At 17.0% G+C, this 13,934-nt stretch overlaps 3 protein-coding genes and 3 non-coding genes across 6 annotated transcripts; 3 read left to right on the top strand and 3 right to left on the bottom strand.

The window, feature by feature from the left end:
• Positions 1–1,297: 1,297 nt before the first annotated feature.
• Positions 1,298–1,371, bottom strand: PGSY75_1370000. Its single transcript has one exon. It is a non-coding gene; the product is annotated as a tRNA-Arg (tRNA).
• A 464-nt stretch (positions 1,372–1,835) lies between these two features.
• Positions 1,836–1,907, top strand: PGSY75_1369900. The gene has a single exon. It is a non-coding gene; the product is annotated as a tRNA-Trp (tRNA).
• A 656-nt stretch (positions 1,908–2,563) lies between these two features.
• PGSY75_1369800 lies at positions 2,564–2,637 on the bottom strand. Its single transcript has one exon. It is a non-coding gene; the product is annotated as a tRNA-Arg (tRNA).
• Positions 2,638–3,942: 1,305 nt separating this feature from the next.
• PGSY75_1369700 (putative U2 small nuclear ribonucleoprotein A') lies at positions 3,943–5,123 on the top strand (the record flags this gene model as incomplete). The annotated part of the gene is made up of 5 exons (XM_018787715.1): positions 3,943–4,021; positions 4,284–4,498; positions 4,677–4,759; positions 4,857–4,987; positions 5,104–5,123. 5 exons carry the CDS (start codon positions 3,943–3,945, stop codon positions 5,121–5,123), a joined length of 528 nt encoding a protein of 175 aa, XP_018640457.1.
• Positions 5,124–6,146: 1,023 nt separating this feature from the next.
• Positions 6,147–8,861, top strand: PGSY75_1369600 (hypothetical protein; the record flags this gene model as incomplete). Its single annotated transcript, XM_018787714.1, has 1 exon — positions 6,147–8,861. The coding sequence occupies one exon, from the start codon at positions 6,147–6,149 to the stop codon at positions 8,859–8,861; it is 2,715 nt and encodes a 904-aa protein (XP_018640456.1).
• Positions 8,862–9,496: 635 nt separating this feature from the next.
• Positions 9,497–12,991, bottom strand: PGSY75_1369500 (hypothetical protein; the record flags this gene model as incomplete). The annotated part of the gene is made up of 2 exons (XM_018787713.1): positions 9,497–9,915; positions 10,096–12,991. 2 exons carry the CDS (start codon positions 12,989–12,991, stop codon positions 9,497–9,499), a joined length of 3,315 nt encoding a protein of 1,104 aa, XP_018640455.1.
• Between the last annotated feature and the right edge of the window lie 943 nt (positions 12,992–13,934).

Below are 13,934 nucleotides of genomic sequence, written 5' to 3'. Positions count from 1 at the left end.
GATTATATATTTAAAATATAGAAACACATCAATCATAGTTGTTTAAATATCATATGAATTTTTTTTTTTTCATTAATTTTTTTTTTAAATTAAAATATTAATATATATATTGTGTTATATATAAATGTAATATATATTTATATATTAACGGGAAAAAAAATATATTTATATATACATATAATAATATTGTACTTTTAAAAAGATATACCATCTACTTAATTTATTTATATTTAAAAATAATACATATATATAAATATATAATGATGTAATATAATTAATGCTTGGTTATATTTTTAATCTCTGTAAAAACATTTAGTATTATAAAACTAATATATATATATATATATTTAATATAATTAATACATTATTACAATTATGATGTAGAAATAAGAATATATTGCATTTTCTGCAAAAAAAATTATTAAACATGTAGGTATGAATATACTATTTTTACAATTTTATTATAATTTTCATAAAACATATTTAGGTTTATTAAAAGGATACCTAAAATATAATTCCTTTTTTTTTTTTAATCTTCATATTTAAAAGACAATAATTAAATATGTTCTCATACCTATATTTTCATCATGTATATTACTGTAAAATTTTATAAGTTTTAATCAATATATTATATACAAAATAGTAAAAAAAAAAAAAAAATTCATATGATATTTAAACAACTATGATTGATGTGTTTCTATATTTTAAATATATAATCCTATTAAGTCCATCTATATCATAATAGGGTCTTAATTTTTTGTAAAATATATAATTGTCCATAGAAATAACAACTACTTACCTTTAATAAATATATTAAATTATTACTATATATATATATAATGGGTAGATCTATAAAAGTTATATCTTTTGTTAAGTAATTTGTTAAATTTCTAATAGTAAGAGAACATTTTGTGCTTATTTATATATTAAAAAATAACCTATTTGAGCATAAGAAAAATTAACTTTGATTAATTCCATAAAAGAAATAAAAAAAAATTTAAGTAAAATATGATATTATAAATCATATATTTATTTATTATAAATAATAATTATTTATTTTTATTAATATATATATATATATATTATATATGTATATTCTTAAATTATATTACAATAAAATATTTCATATTTATAATATTAAAATTATTACTTTTTTCAATTTTTTATATATATATTAAACATTTTTTATAAAATGCCAACTTAAAAAATGAATTTCTTTTATATACTTTCTATATATTATAGAATAATATTATTATTTTTATTCTTTATGTATAATTAATTGAAAATTTCGTAAATATACACCAGATGGGACTCGAACCCATAACCTTTGCCTTAGGAAGGCATTGCGCTATCCAATTACGCCACTGGTGCTAATTAGAATAAGTTTAAAAATATAATTTGATTAAAATTTAATATGGATAAAAACATATCTATATAATATACATATATATATTTATATATTTGAACAAAATATTTCGTATATTTTATTTAAAAAAATATAAGTATATATTTTTATATTATTTTAAAATATCTGAATTTTACTATATTTTATTTATAAAATGTTTATTTTTTCAAAAAATAAAATTAATTTTTCATATATATAATTTTTTTTTTTTTTTCGCATTTTCCATATGTATAATTAGAAAATATAAAAGTAAATTAATATATGAACTGAATATAATAAATTTATTTTTTTAATTTTATACTTATAAAATCGAAAAACAAAAAATAGTATCAATTTATATATAGTTATGTATATATATATATATAATATATGTATTTTTTTTTTTTTTCTAAAATTGAACAGGAAAGAATTACAAGGTATAAATAATATTGGGCCTATGGCGCAACGGTAGCGCGTCTGACTCCAGATCAGAAGGCTGGGGGTTCGAATCCCTCTGGGCTCAATAAATTAATAGGAGGAAAAGAACTCTTATAATATAATATATAATATATACAATATATTTAATATCTATACCTTTCAAAAATACATAATTTAATTTATTGGAAATAAATTAAATTATTATATGTGATTTTTTAAAATGTAAGGAAAAAAAAAAAAAAAATATATATATATATATACCAATTTATATATTCTATGTATAATAAGAAATCATATGACACTATTAAAATATATTTATATTACAGAGTGGAATAATAATATATATTTTATATTCTAATTACTTTAAAATGAATTCATATATTTAAAACAATATTCATAAAAGATAAAATAATAAATAAATATTTCCATATTAAAATATAAAGATATATATTATTAAATTATATAGATAAGGGCAATTCTTTTTTTATTTCATTAAAAATATATATATATATAATAATATATCTATTAACTTATTAATGAATTTAACATTTTTTTTTTCTTCATTATTTTATTTCATTATATATATATATTTCTATAAGTAGTAATATATAGAAAATGTTATTCTTATAATATCTAATAATATAATATATTAATAAAAAAAAAAAAAAAAAAAAACTAAAACAAACATTTTTTTTAAAAATTTCATATATTTTTTTTCCTTCTCAAAGGAAACGAAAAAATTAGGCCGGGCAGGAGTCGAACCCACGACCTCCCGATCCGTAGTCGGGCATTCTATCCAACTGAACTACCGGCCCTCATTTTTTTTTCTGTTCAAAATTCTTAATGACATTAAACAATAGGCATATTATAATCTTTTATATATAAATTTAAAAAAAAAAAAATTTAAATAATAAAATTTTCTTATATGTTTTTATATTGTGAATTTAAAAAACATTATCCTTATACAAATATATTTAATATAATTAATGTTATTTTATTTTAATATGTACTTAAAAAAAAAAAAACATTTTAATAAAAGGATAATATTTAAAAAAAAAAAAAAAAAAAAAAAAAAAAAAACTTATTTTGTAAAATTTTGTCGCAATAAAATAAGTAATTTTTATTTATAGGATTCTTAAAAATAAAGAATAATAATTATTTCCATAAATATATATAAATAATATATATAATACATTTGTGTTATTATTTAAAATTATATTTATATCTGTTCTTATTTTTCCTTTTCTTTTTTTAATCAAAGTACACAAAAAAAAAAAAAAAAAAAAAATCTTTTACAATATATTGTATATATTTACATATACCGAAGAGAGGTTTCTATAATTAACTTTGAATAATATATTATGTACAGTGAGTGTTGTTTAATGTACATTTATATATGTTAATAAATTATTATATAATTTTTATACTACAAAAAAGTATACTTACATTTAATTATATATAAAATTAATAAAGGTATTATTCTTTTATTCCATTATTTTAAATAATATCATATAATATGTTTTATAACAAAATATATATAATATATACATAATATATATATATATATATATATAATATATGTTCTCAATATTTTGAAGAACTAACGTTATTGTATATTTTATATAAATGACCTATTTATATATCTTTCATATTTTTGATATTTCGTATTTTCATATTATATCATACATTAATCTTATTTGATATTTTCATAATATTTCATAAATTCAATTTTTTTTTTTTTTTTAATTTATCCCTTATCATATTTCTTATTTTATAATTGAAACATTATTATAAAAAAAAAAAAAAAAAAAAAAAAATGCTGAAAATGTGTCAGATTCATTATATTAATTATTCTTTTTTTGATGAATATGATTAATTAAACATTTATTTTCATAATAAACATTAATATCTTTGAAATATTATTGTATAATATATGTATATATAAATATATATGTTTATTTACATCTTTTCTCTTTTTTTTTTTTTTTTTTTTATATTTATAAATGTATATATAATACAAGAACAATTTTTAATAATATAGTAATATTTAATTTGAGAAGTAATATAACTTCATATTGATTTCTTTAAATGATATTATTAATATAATTAGGAAAGTAAATATGAGGATAACAATTGATATGATAAATGAAGCAGAACAATCGAGAAATCCAGTTCTTGAAAATACTATATCTTTAAGAGGTTAAACATAAATAAATATGTAAATTATATAAAATATATATTATATATATGTAAATATATTGTGTGTATATATACTTAATTAATAAAGGAAATTGTGTTATATAATAGGCTCCTAAAAAATATAATAATAATAAAATAAAACATTACACACAAATATTATATATATATATATATATATATATATATATATATGTATTTATTTATTTATATATTTATTTATTTATATTCTTCATATTGTGCACATATATTTTTATTCTATTAGGTAATAAAATTAGTGTTATTGAAAACTTAAGTATAACAAAAGATTATTTTGAATGTATAGACTTAAGTGATAATGAAATAATCAAATTAAATAATATTCCATATTTAAAAAAATTAAAAACATTAATATTATGCAACAATAAAATAGCCAGAATTGATGGAGACATATTCGACAATTTACCAAATTTAAATTCATTAGTTCTTACCAATAATAAGGTAACAAATATATATATATATATATATATATTTTTCTTATCATAAAAATGAATATATCTCAATAGAAAAAAAAAAAAAAATTAACTGTTATGTATTTATTAATTTATTTATTTTTAATACATATCCCCCTATATTTAATATAAATATATGTTTTTTCATGTTACTTAATTTTTTATAGCTAGAAAAATTAAGTGATCTTAAATCATTATTTAAAGCTAAGAATTTAATAAGGTTGAGCCTATTGGAAAATTCAGTGTGCAAGTAATAATATATATATATAATAAGCATATGTCCATATATATATATATATATATATAATATTATCATATATACATAATTATGATTACTCTTTTTGCAGGTTAGAACATTATAGAGAATATTTAATATATAATATACCCTCATTAAGATATTTAGATTTTGAAAAAATAAAAACAAAGGACAGAGAATTGGCAAATGCTACAATGGAAAATTTTATTGAAAATGATAATGGTAAAATATAATTGTATATATATATATATATATATATATATATTTGTACCTTTTATTTTATATAAACTATATAAAAAAAATATAATTTTTTTTTATTATTTTTTTAATTTTTATAGAGAATGAAGAATCCAGTTAAATTATACTTTCATTTAATTATTTTTTTAATTTTCTTTTCTTTTTTTTTTTGTCTATAAAATAAGTGGATTATTATTTTATAAAAATTTTTTGAAGGAATGAACAAGTTAATATATTAAAAATTTCAAATAAATTATATTATACATATATATATAATATATATAATTTGTTTTTATTTGTGTCCACTAGATATGTATATATTTAAGACCATCTAAGAACATAGTTCAAAATATTTAATAATAAGTTAATTACAAAAAAAATTTTAAATATACTTTAATGTATTTTTTTATTCACGAAATTTATATTCTTATATTGACTTTATGTGCTATATTTATATATGTTATATATATATATATATATATATATATATATATACATATTTATATAAATTCTTTTTTTTTTGTAAAAATTAAAATTTTATATTTTAATGTTATTTGTTTTTATATATGTTTTCATTTTTGTTTTTTTAAACTTAATAAAACATGAGAAATTTTAAAATATGAAAAATAAATCAAAAAAAAAATATATAATATTATAAAATTTTTATATATATTATTTGGAATTATCATATTAGGCTTAGCTTCATGCGATATTACATATATATATGTATAATATATATATATATTTATATTTAAATAAATATTAAATAATATATAATAAAATAAATAGATACTCAAAATAAAAGATATACATATATATATTATGTATGTCAAAAATTGTATATAAATTCCAATATTTCATAAAATTATATTTTCATATATTTTTTTTTTTTTTATTTTTACATATGTGTAATAGGAATGATAAAAAAAAAAATTTTTTTTTTTTGGTTATAAATTAACCTTTTGAGAATATAAACGCAAAAGAATTATTATCAACTTAAAATAAATAAATAAATAAATATATAAAATAAAAAAAATATTATTAAGGGAAGTTCTTTTTTTTTAATCTTTTTTCATTTTTTTTTTTTTTCCATTTTGTAATATTAAAATTTATATTTTGAATAAATGGGAAAGATGAGGAAAACATGAAAATAATATTAAAAATTACTTTGCTCTTTTCCCTATTAAATAATTTGAGTATGTGCTTCAGAATATATGATGGGAATAATAAAGGGAATTTATTTTTATATTCTAATAAAAGGAATAATATATTAAATAGAAATAAATATAACACAAATAAAAAATGTAAAAGTATATTATATAATAAGGATATAGATAATAGTAATATTAGTAGTGAAGAAAAAGAAGCATTAATTAGAGAACAAATAAAAAAGGAAAAAGAACAATATGAAAAGATTAAACAAGAAAACAAAGATTTTATTAATAATAATTTTGAATATATAAGTAATAATATACCTATAAATGTAGAAAAAAGATATGCCTATGAAAAATTTAAATATAGTCACGAATTACTTACATACATATTTTTTGTAATTAATTTATTTAAACATGAACAATTTAAAAATAAACTATATAAAGAATATCTTGAAAAGGAGGCATTAAAAGAAAATAAAAATATCATTTCATCACATCAAAATGATAAAGAACATGATATATCAGTTTTAAATAATACAGAAAAAAACATGACACACATCCAAAAAGAAAGAAACCATAAACTCATATCCAACTTTATACACCGATTTGGAGATAAATTCAAATTCTTTAATACTCCTGACAAAATACAAAGAGAAGATTTAGCAAATATGTTTAAAATGGAACAAGAGGATAAAGAAAAATTCTTTAAAAAAATTAAAATAAAAAATGAAAAAACAAATGAATATTATTTTGTCATATATTACTGTAATTGGAAATATGAGTGCATGGCCTTATATAATGCCTTCCATAATATTTTAAACAATAATTATAATAATATAAACTTTTATGAAATCCTACATAAGCAAGATGAAGAAAAACAAGAAAGTGAACTAGATGATGATGAACAAGAAATAGGTTCAAATAAAAAAGGAAAGAAAAAAAAAGGAGATAAATATGATCAACAAGAAGGAGATAGTGACGAAAATGATTTAAGCATAAAAGATATTGAACAAATTAAACAAATGTATATTAAAGATTTACAAAGTAATAAAGTTATGGATATGGAAAGTTTATTGAATGAAGAATATAATACAAATGCAGAGGATAATTCTGAAGGAAATGATAAAGGAAAAAATGAAACCTCAGGAACAGACAAAGAAGGAACGACACCCACAGATAATACCTCAGAAGAAAAAAAAACAAAAACCTTTCAAGAAATTATGGAAGAAGAAAAAAAAAAATTAGATGAAGAATTTTTTTTACATGGATATTCGAAATATGAAGATGAAGAACAAATTAAAAAAGAGGAACAACTTATAAAAGAGAGTAAAAGAATTATCAAAGAAGAAAAATTAAATAAAACTCGTTTAAATAGTAAAAATGATTTTAATAATATACTTAATGATTTCTATATTTATATGGATAATTATAAACGTTATTATAATTATTCAAACAATGATGATAATAGTGATATAATAAATCAAAATACAAATAAAGATACAGAAATAGATGATCAAACAAAAAAAAAAGATCAAACAAAAAGTAAAAAAAAAAAAAATAATCATAATGATATAAATGTTGGTGATATTAATATATCAAATTCTAATCACGATATAAACAATCAAAATGTTGATGATGTTAATAATAATAAAACAAAAGTAAATATAAATGTTATCTTTGTTCGAATAAGTAATAGCACAGTAATTGGAAAAACTAAAAATATAAAAAAAAAAATTAAGAAAAAGTGGATCTATTCACATGAAAAAGAAATTAAATTTTATGAATTAATTTTATCTCTTATGTTAAATGAAAATATCTATTATAAAAATATTCCACATATGGATATATTTTCATTAACATATAATAAACAAAATTTATTCGAATTCTTTAACTCAATACAAACAAATTTAAAACATAGCTTTATTCATAAAAATAATGTGTATGATATATATAATCATATACACGGTGGGGCTTTAGATATATATAATTTTAATATATATGATAAAAGTACATATCAAAATGGAGTACAAAATGATGATATGAATATACAAAATGATGATGTGAATATACAAAATGATGATATGAATATACAAAATGATGATGTGAATATACAAAATGATGATGTGAATATACAAAATGATGATGTGAATATACAAAATGATGATGTAGTTTTGGAAGAGTTAGATATAAATGATGAAATCCATGATATGGAAAATTATGGAGTCATATATGATAAACTAGAAGAAGACACAAATGAAAATGATTTAAATAATAATCAAGAAAACATGTACAATAATAATATGGATGATACAGTAGATACAAACCCAATTAATATTAAAAAACATAACAAGAAAAAAAAAAGCAAATATGAAACATTATTTAAACAAAAATATATTAATGTTCTTGTTAATAACATTAGAAATAAAATATCAATTGAAAAAATTAGCTCCATATCAAATGTAGATAATTATTCAAACTATACCGTTGATACATTTAAACATATTTCTTTAAATAATATTTTTAAAAAAAATTCTACTCATGAACATTTTAAAATTGATAAAAATTATGTATATTATTTAAATCATAAAATACCAAAAGATATCTTTCCATTTATTCTTCAGTTGTCATTAGCCTTTAAATATGAACACACACATATATTAATCAATGCACCCAAAAAGGTAGAATTTATATATCGTAATGTATGAAGACAATTAATTGTTTATACTCATATGTGTTTAGACAAAGGTATCAAAATGGAAAGAAAGAAAAAAAAAAATTACAATGATTATATGATATATATATATATATATATATATATATATTAATAGTTGAACATTTTATGTCCCATAAATTTTTTATGTTTTCTTTTTATTTTTTTAATTTTTTTGTTATTTTTATTTTATTTAATTACTTATCATTTATTTTCTTTTTATTTTTTTTAATTATTTAAATAACATAAGTTATTTAATTTAACCTTTAAAACATTATAATTGTTTTTTTTCTTCTTTTAAGTAGTTATTATAAATATTTATTATATTCTCATTTAATAACCAATGATATAAAAATAAATGAATGGGAAAGTATAAATTAAAAAAAAATAATAAATAAATAAATAAATAAAATAAAAAAAGAAAATATAAGTAAACATTGTAGAAGGCATATTAAATGTAATTATTAAGAAATAAATATAAATATCCTTAATAATTCTCTTTTCTATTTAGACATTATTAAATTATAAGTATAACACGTATTAATAACTACCATTATGTTAACTTGGCACATATAAAAATATATATATATATAAACATACATACATATATATATATTGATGATAATCCTTTCAGTTTTCTTTATTTTTACTTTTTATACTTGCATACTTAAATATAGTAGCAAGCTCTAATAACTCAGATTCAAAATTATTTTCATGACACAATTGTAAGAATTGGTCAACATCAATATATGAAAGATACGTCCTTAAAAATACTAAAGATTCTTTTAATAATTCTTTACTCATATATGAATTATTTGATGTTTTTAATTTCATCATTTTATCACATAACATAAAAATAGATTTATTACACAAATGAAATATTTTCTGAAGCAATTCATTCTTTTTATTCTCTAATTCATTTATTTGTTCTTCATTTTCATTTCGCGTTTGTTTCCTTCTCAATTTATTTTTTTCAATATCGTTAGCTTCTTTTATTATAATAAGATTATTAATTCCTTCATATAGTAATCTCACAACATAATATTCATCTAAAAAATAAATAATATATATATATATATATATATATATCTTAATATATTATAAATGTAACAAAAAAAAAAGATGTATTATATAAAATAAAAAAAAAAATCAAGTGAAAAATAATTCAATACATACAAATATATCCTTCTAAATATTTATTCTCTTTTATATTATATATTTGCACTTACCCAAATTGGCATCATCCAATTTTTCCAAAACAAAATGCACTACAGAAAATTCATCCACTATTAAGTTTTCTATTAACAAACTTATTACAATATTTAAGAGCACTGAGTTATTAAAATGAGAATATACAATATTAATTAGATCCATTTCGAATACTCTCCTGTCATCATCTGACGAAAAATTTTGAGCTTCCTTGTAATTAAGAAGTATAATAGAATGATTTTTGAATGCTTGCTTTAAAGAGGAAACATTAGAAGAATCAAATAGTATAAGTGATTTAAAAAAAAGAATAAATAAATCATAACTATTCCAAGAAATAGTATCTTTTAAAAAATCATTTTCAAATACATAACTATTAAACATATTTCCATCTATATGATTATTCGAAATATTAGTTATAATATTCATTATATTTTGTGATAAGTTAGCAAAAAATAAAGGAACATTATTTAAAAATGATTTACCATTTAAAAAGTTCATAAAACCTTGAATTATTATATTCATTGATTCATTAAATTTTTTAATTGCATCATCTTTTGTATGATTCTCATTTTTTTTTAAAAGTAAAGATCTATCTTGTATATTATTTATTTCATCATATGTATATTTTATCATACTATTAAATATTAAATATTCATGAAATTCATCATGTTTATTATCATTAACACATTTAAAATTATTACAATAATTAATAATACATCTAGGAATCAAATTCTCTAACTCATTTTTATAAACTAACGAACAAGATTTAAAATAAAAATTACGACTCCATTTTCTAAAATATTTCTTCTTTACAACACAATACATTAATTTTGTAAATTGTTTTAAATTCTCTGATAATTCTAATTTTTCTAATTCCTCATTAAATGTTTCATAATCAAACATATAATCATTATTATTATCATCAATATCATTTTCACTTTCTTCAAAAGTGTAATCATCTTTATCATTATTATCAACATCATTATTATTATTATTATTATCATCTTCACACAAATATTCATCATCACTATATTCATCAGAATTATATTTTACATCAGCTTCTATACAAAAAGGAATTTTACTATCTAACATTTTTAATTCATTTAAGGTTTGTTCATTCTTTTTTAATATAACAACATTTTTTTTATTGTTTCTATTGAATGGAAATTGTTTGTCAGAACTTTCATTTAATTCATCATCACTATTATTGTTATCATTATTATTGTCATCACTATTATTGTTATCATTATTATTGTCATCATTATTATCATCATTATTATCATCATCATTATTATCATCATTATTATTATCATCATCATTATCATTATTATCATTATCTTCAATCTCATCACGAGTTCTCTTTTTTCCTTTTTTATTCTTCAGCCCATCCGATTCATTTACACCTCCTCCTATTTCATCCACATTATTTTGCATATTCTCCCCTTGTACTTTCAAAATTTTATTCATGTCCTTATATTTTCTTTTAAAGAAATTTTCCTTACTTTTCAATAATTTATGCTCATACGAAAAAAATGTCAACATGCACAAACATAATTCCATGAATAAATAAAATGACTCATTATCTAATGTTCCTATTCTCTTTAAAATATACTTAATACATCTAATAATAACAGTTCCTAAATTTTTATTTATTAATAATAACCTATTAATTAAAGATATATAAAAATAATAATTCTTTTCATTAAAGGAACATAACAATTTATTTACAATACATTCTATTAATATATTATTATATAATTTGCTTTGTAGTTGTACATATATCCCTAATACTTTAGAACTAAATTCAACACTATCTTTATACAATTCTAATATATGTAATACATGTTCTTGTATTAACCATATATCATGCATATTTTTATATGTTTTTTTTTTCTTTTTTCTAAAATCAATTTGTAAGCTACTAATATATTCAACACATTCATAATTTATAAAATGATTAACATTAATACATTTTTCAATTGTAGAAGGTAATGTTATTAAATTCGTTTTAAAATTACCCACAGATGGGTCTCCACTATTATTATTATTATTAACATCATTGTTGGTGTCATCATTATGATCACTTAATTTATTCCTCTCTAATATATTTTTAGTAATACTTTCTATATTCCATACGTGATCATCTAACTCACTATTTTCTTTTAAAAATATTTCTTGGAATATTTGCTTTTGATAAAATCTATGTGTTGCCACACTTTTCAAATTGTTTTCTAAATATTTATTTAAAGCATTTTTTAAATAATATAACCTATCATTAAAATTATCACTATGTATTATACTATTAATATAAATATAAATATATTCTATAGTTGTTACATCATTATTATCTATATCTATATTATCAATACATTCTTGTCTTTTTTCAATCAATTCAAAACAATTATTTAATAAATTATCCAATACTTCTTTGTTTTCATCATATATATTTTTAGATATATAAAAAAAATTACTTAAAAGCATATATAAAATATTATCACCCTTAATATATTTCTTCTCTTTATATAATTCTATACATAATTCATACATTTTATGAAATAAATCTAAACAATATTTAAAATCGTATATATAACAACAACTTAACGATATTATACAACGAAACCATAATAAACATTGTAATGGTTTATCCTTAATAAATACTTCAATATTATGATTTAATTTTAAAACAACATCTAATTTTAATTTTTCATTATTCTTCGTAATTATACCTAATATTGTAGCATATATACCTATCTTAACAGGCATATAAAATATACATTCTAGTATCGTATCAATACATTGTTTTGTTTTACTCTTACTTATCTTCTTACATAATTCAAAAATATCTTCACTATCTATTAATTTATCTCCTATTTTTATTATTTCATTCTTAATAAAATGAAATTCGATATCTTCCATTGCTATAACAATAAGGTAGTATAAATAAATATATTTATATATATATATATATATAATAAAATAAAGGAAAAATATGTCAAAGGAAATAATGTACAATAAAAATAAACAAGAAACTAACTACAATCCATAAATAAATTATTATATATATATATATATATATTGATATAATATATTACTTTAATCAAACCTACATACATAAATATATATATATATATATATATATATATATATTATATATGTATCTATATATGTATGTATTAGTTTCTTAATCCTTCTATTTTATTAATATGCTATACATATATATATGTATATATACAAAAATCCTCATTTATAATAATATTAAATATAATTACATTAATTCAAAATATGTCAAAATGAAATATATATATATATAAACATTATTATCTAAATGTCAAAATTTTAAATAATATTGTATACATATATATAACATAATAATATAATTTAAAAATAATATTATGAATTTTATATAATAATAGTTATTAAATTCAAAACAAGAAAAAATTAAAAAAAGAAAAAAAAATATAAATTTATATTATATTGAAATATAATATTTGTGTTTGGAAAAATAAGTATGAAATAAAATCCCAACAATTCATAATAAAATAAATAATTATATATGTACATATTATATTATATTATATATATATATATATATATATATATATATATATATATATATTATATTATTTTATACATATTTTAAATATATATTATTTTTTTACATATATTATAAATATTTTTTATTTATTTAATATATATATATATGTAGAATATATTTTTCACATAATAATAAATATATTCAAATACAACGGCACGTTATAATATATATTATATTATATATAAAAATAGGAAATTTCTTATTATTATTGTAAAATCCTAATATTTTAATTAAAGGGTAAAATATTTTTTTATATAAGTTTCT

Source organism: Plasmodium gaboni, chromosome 13 (genome assembly GCF_001602025.1).
Source record: "Plasmodium gaboni strain SY75 chromosome 13, whole genome shotgun sequence".
Taxonomy (NCBI): Eukaryota; Apicomplexa; class Aconoidasida; order Haemosporida; family Plasmodiidae; genus Plasmodium; species Plasmodium gaboni.
Note: the sequence above shows the minus strand (reverse complement) of the source record. Positions and strands in the feature narration are given on the sequence as shown.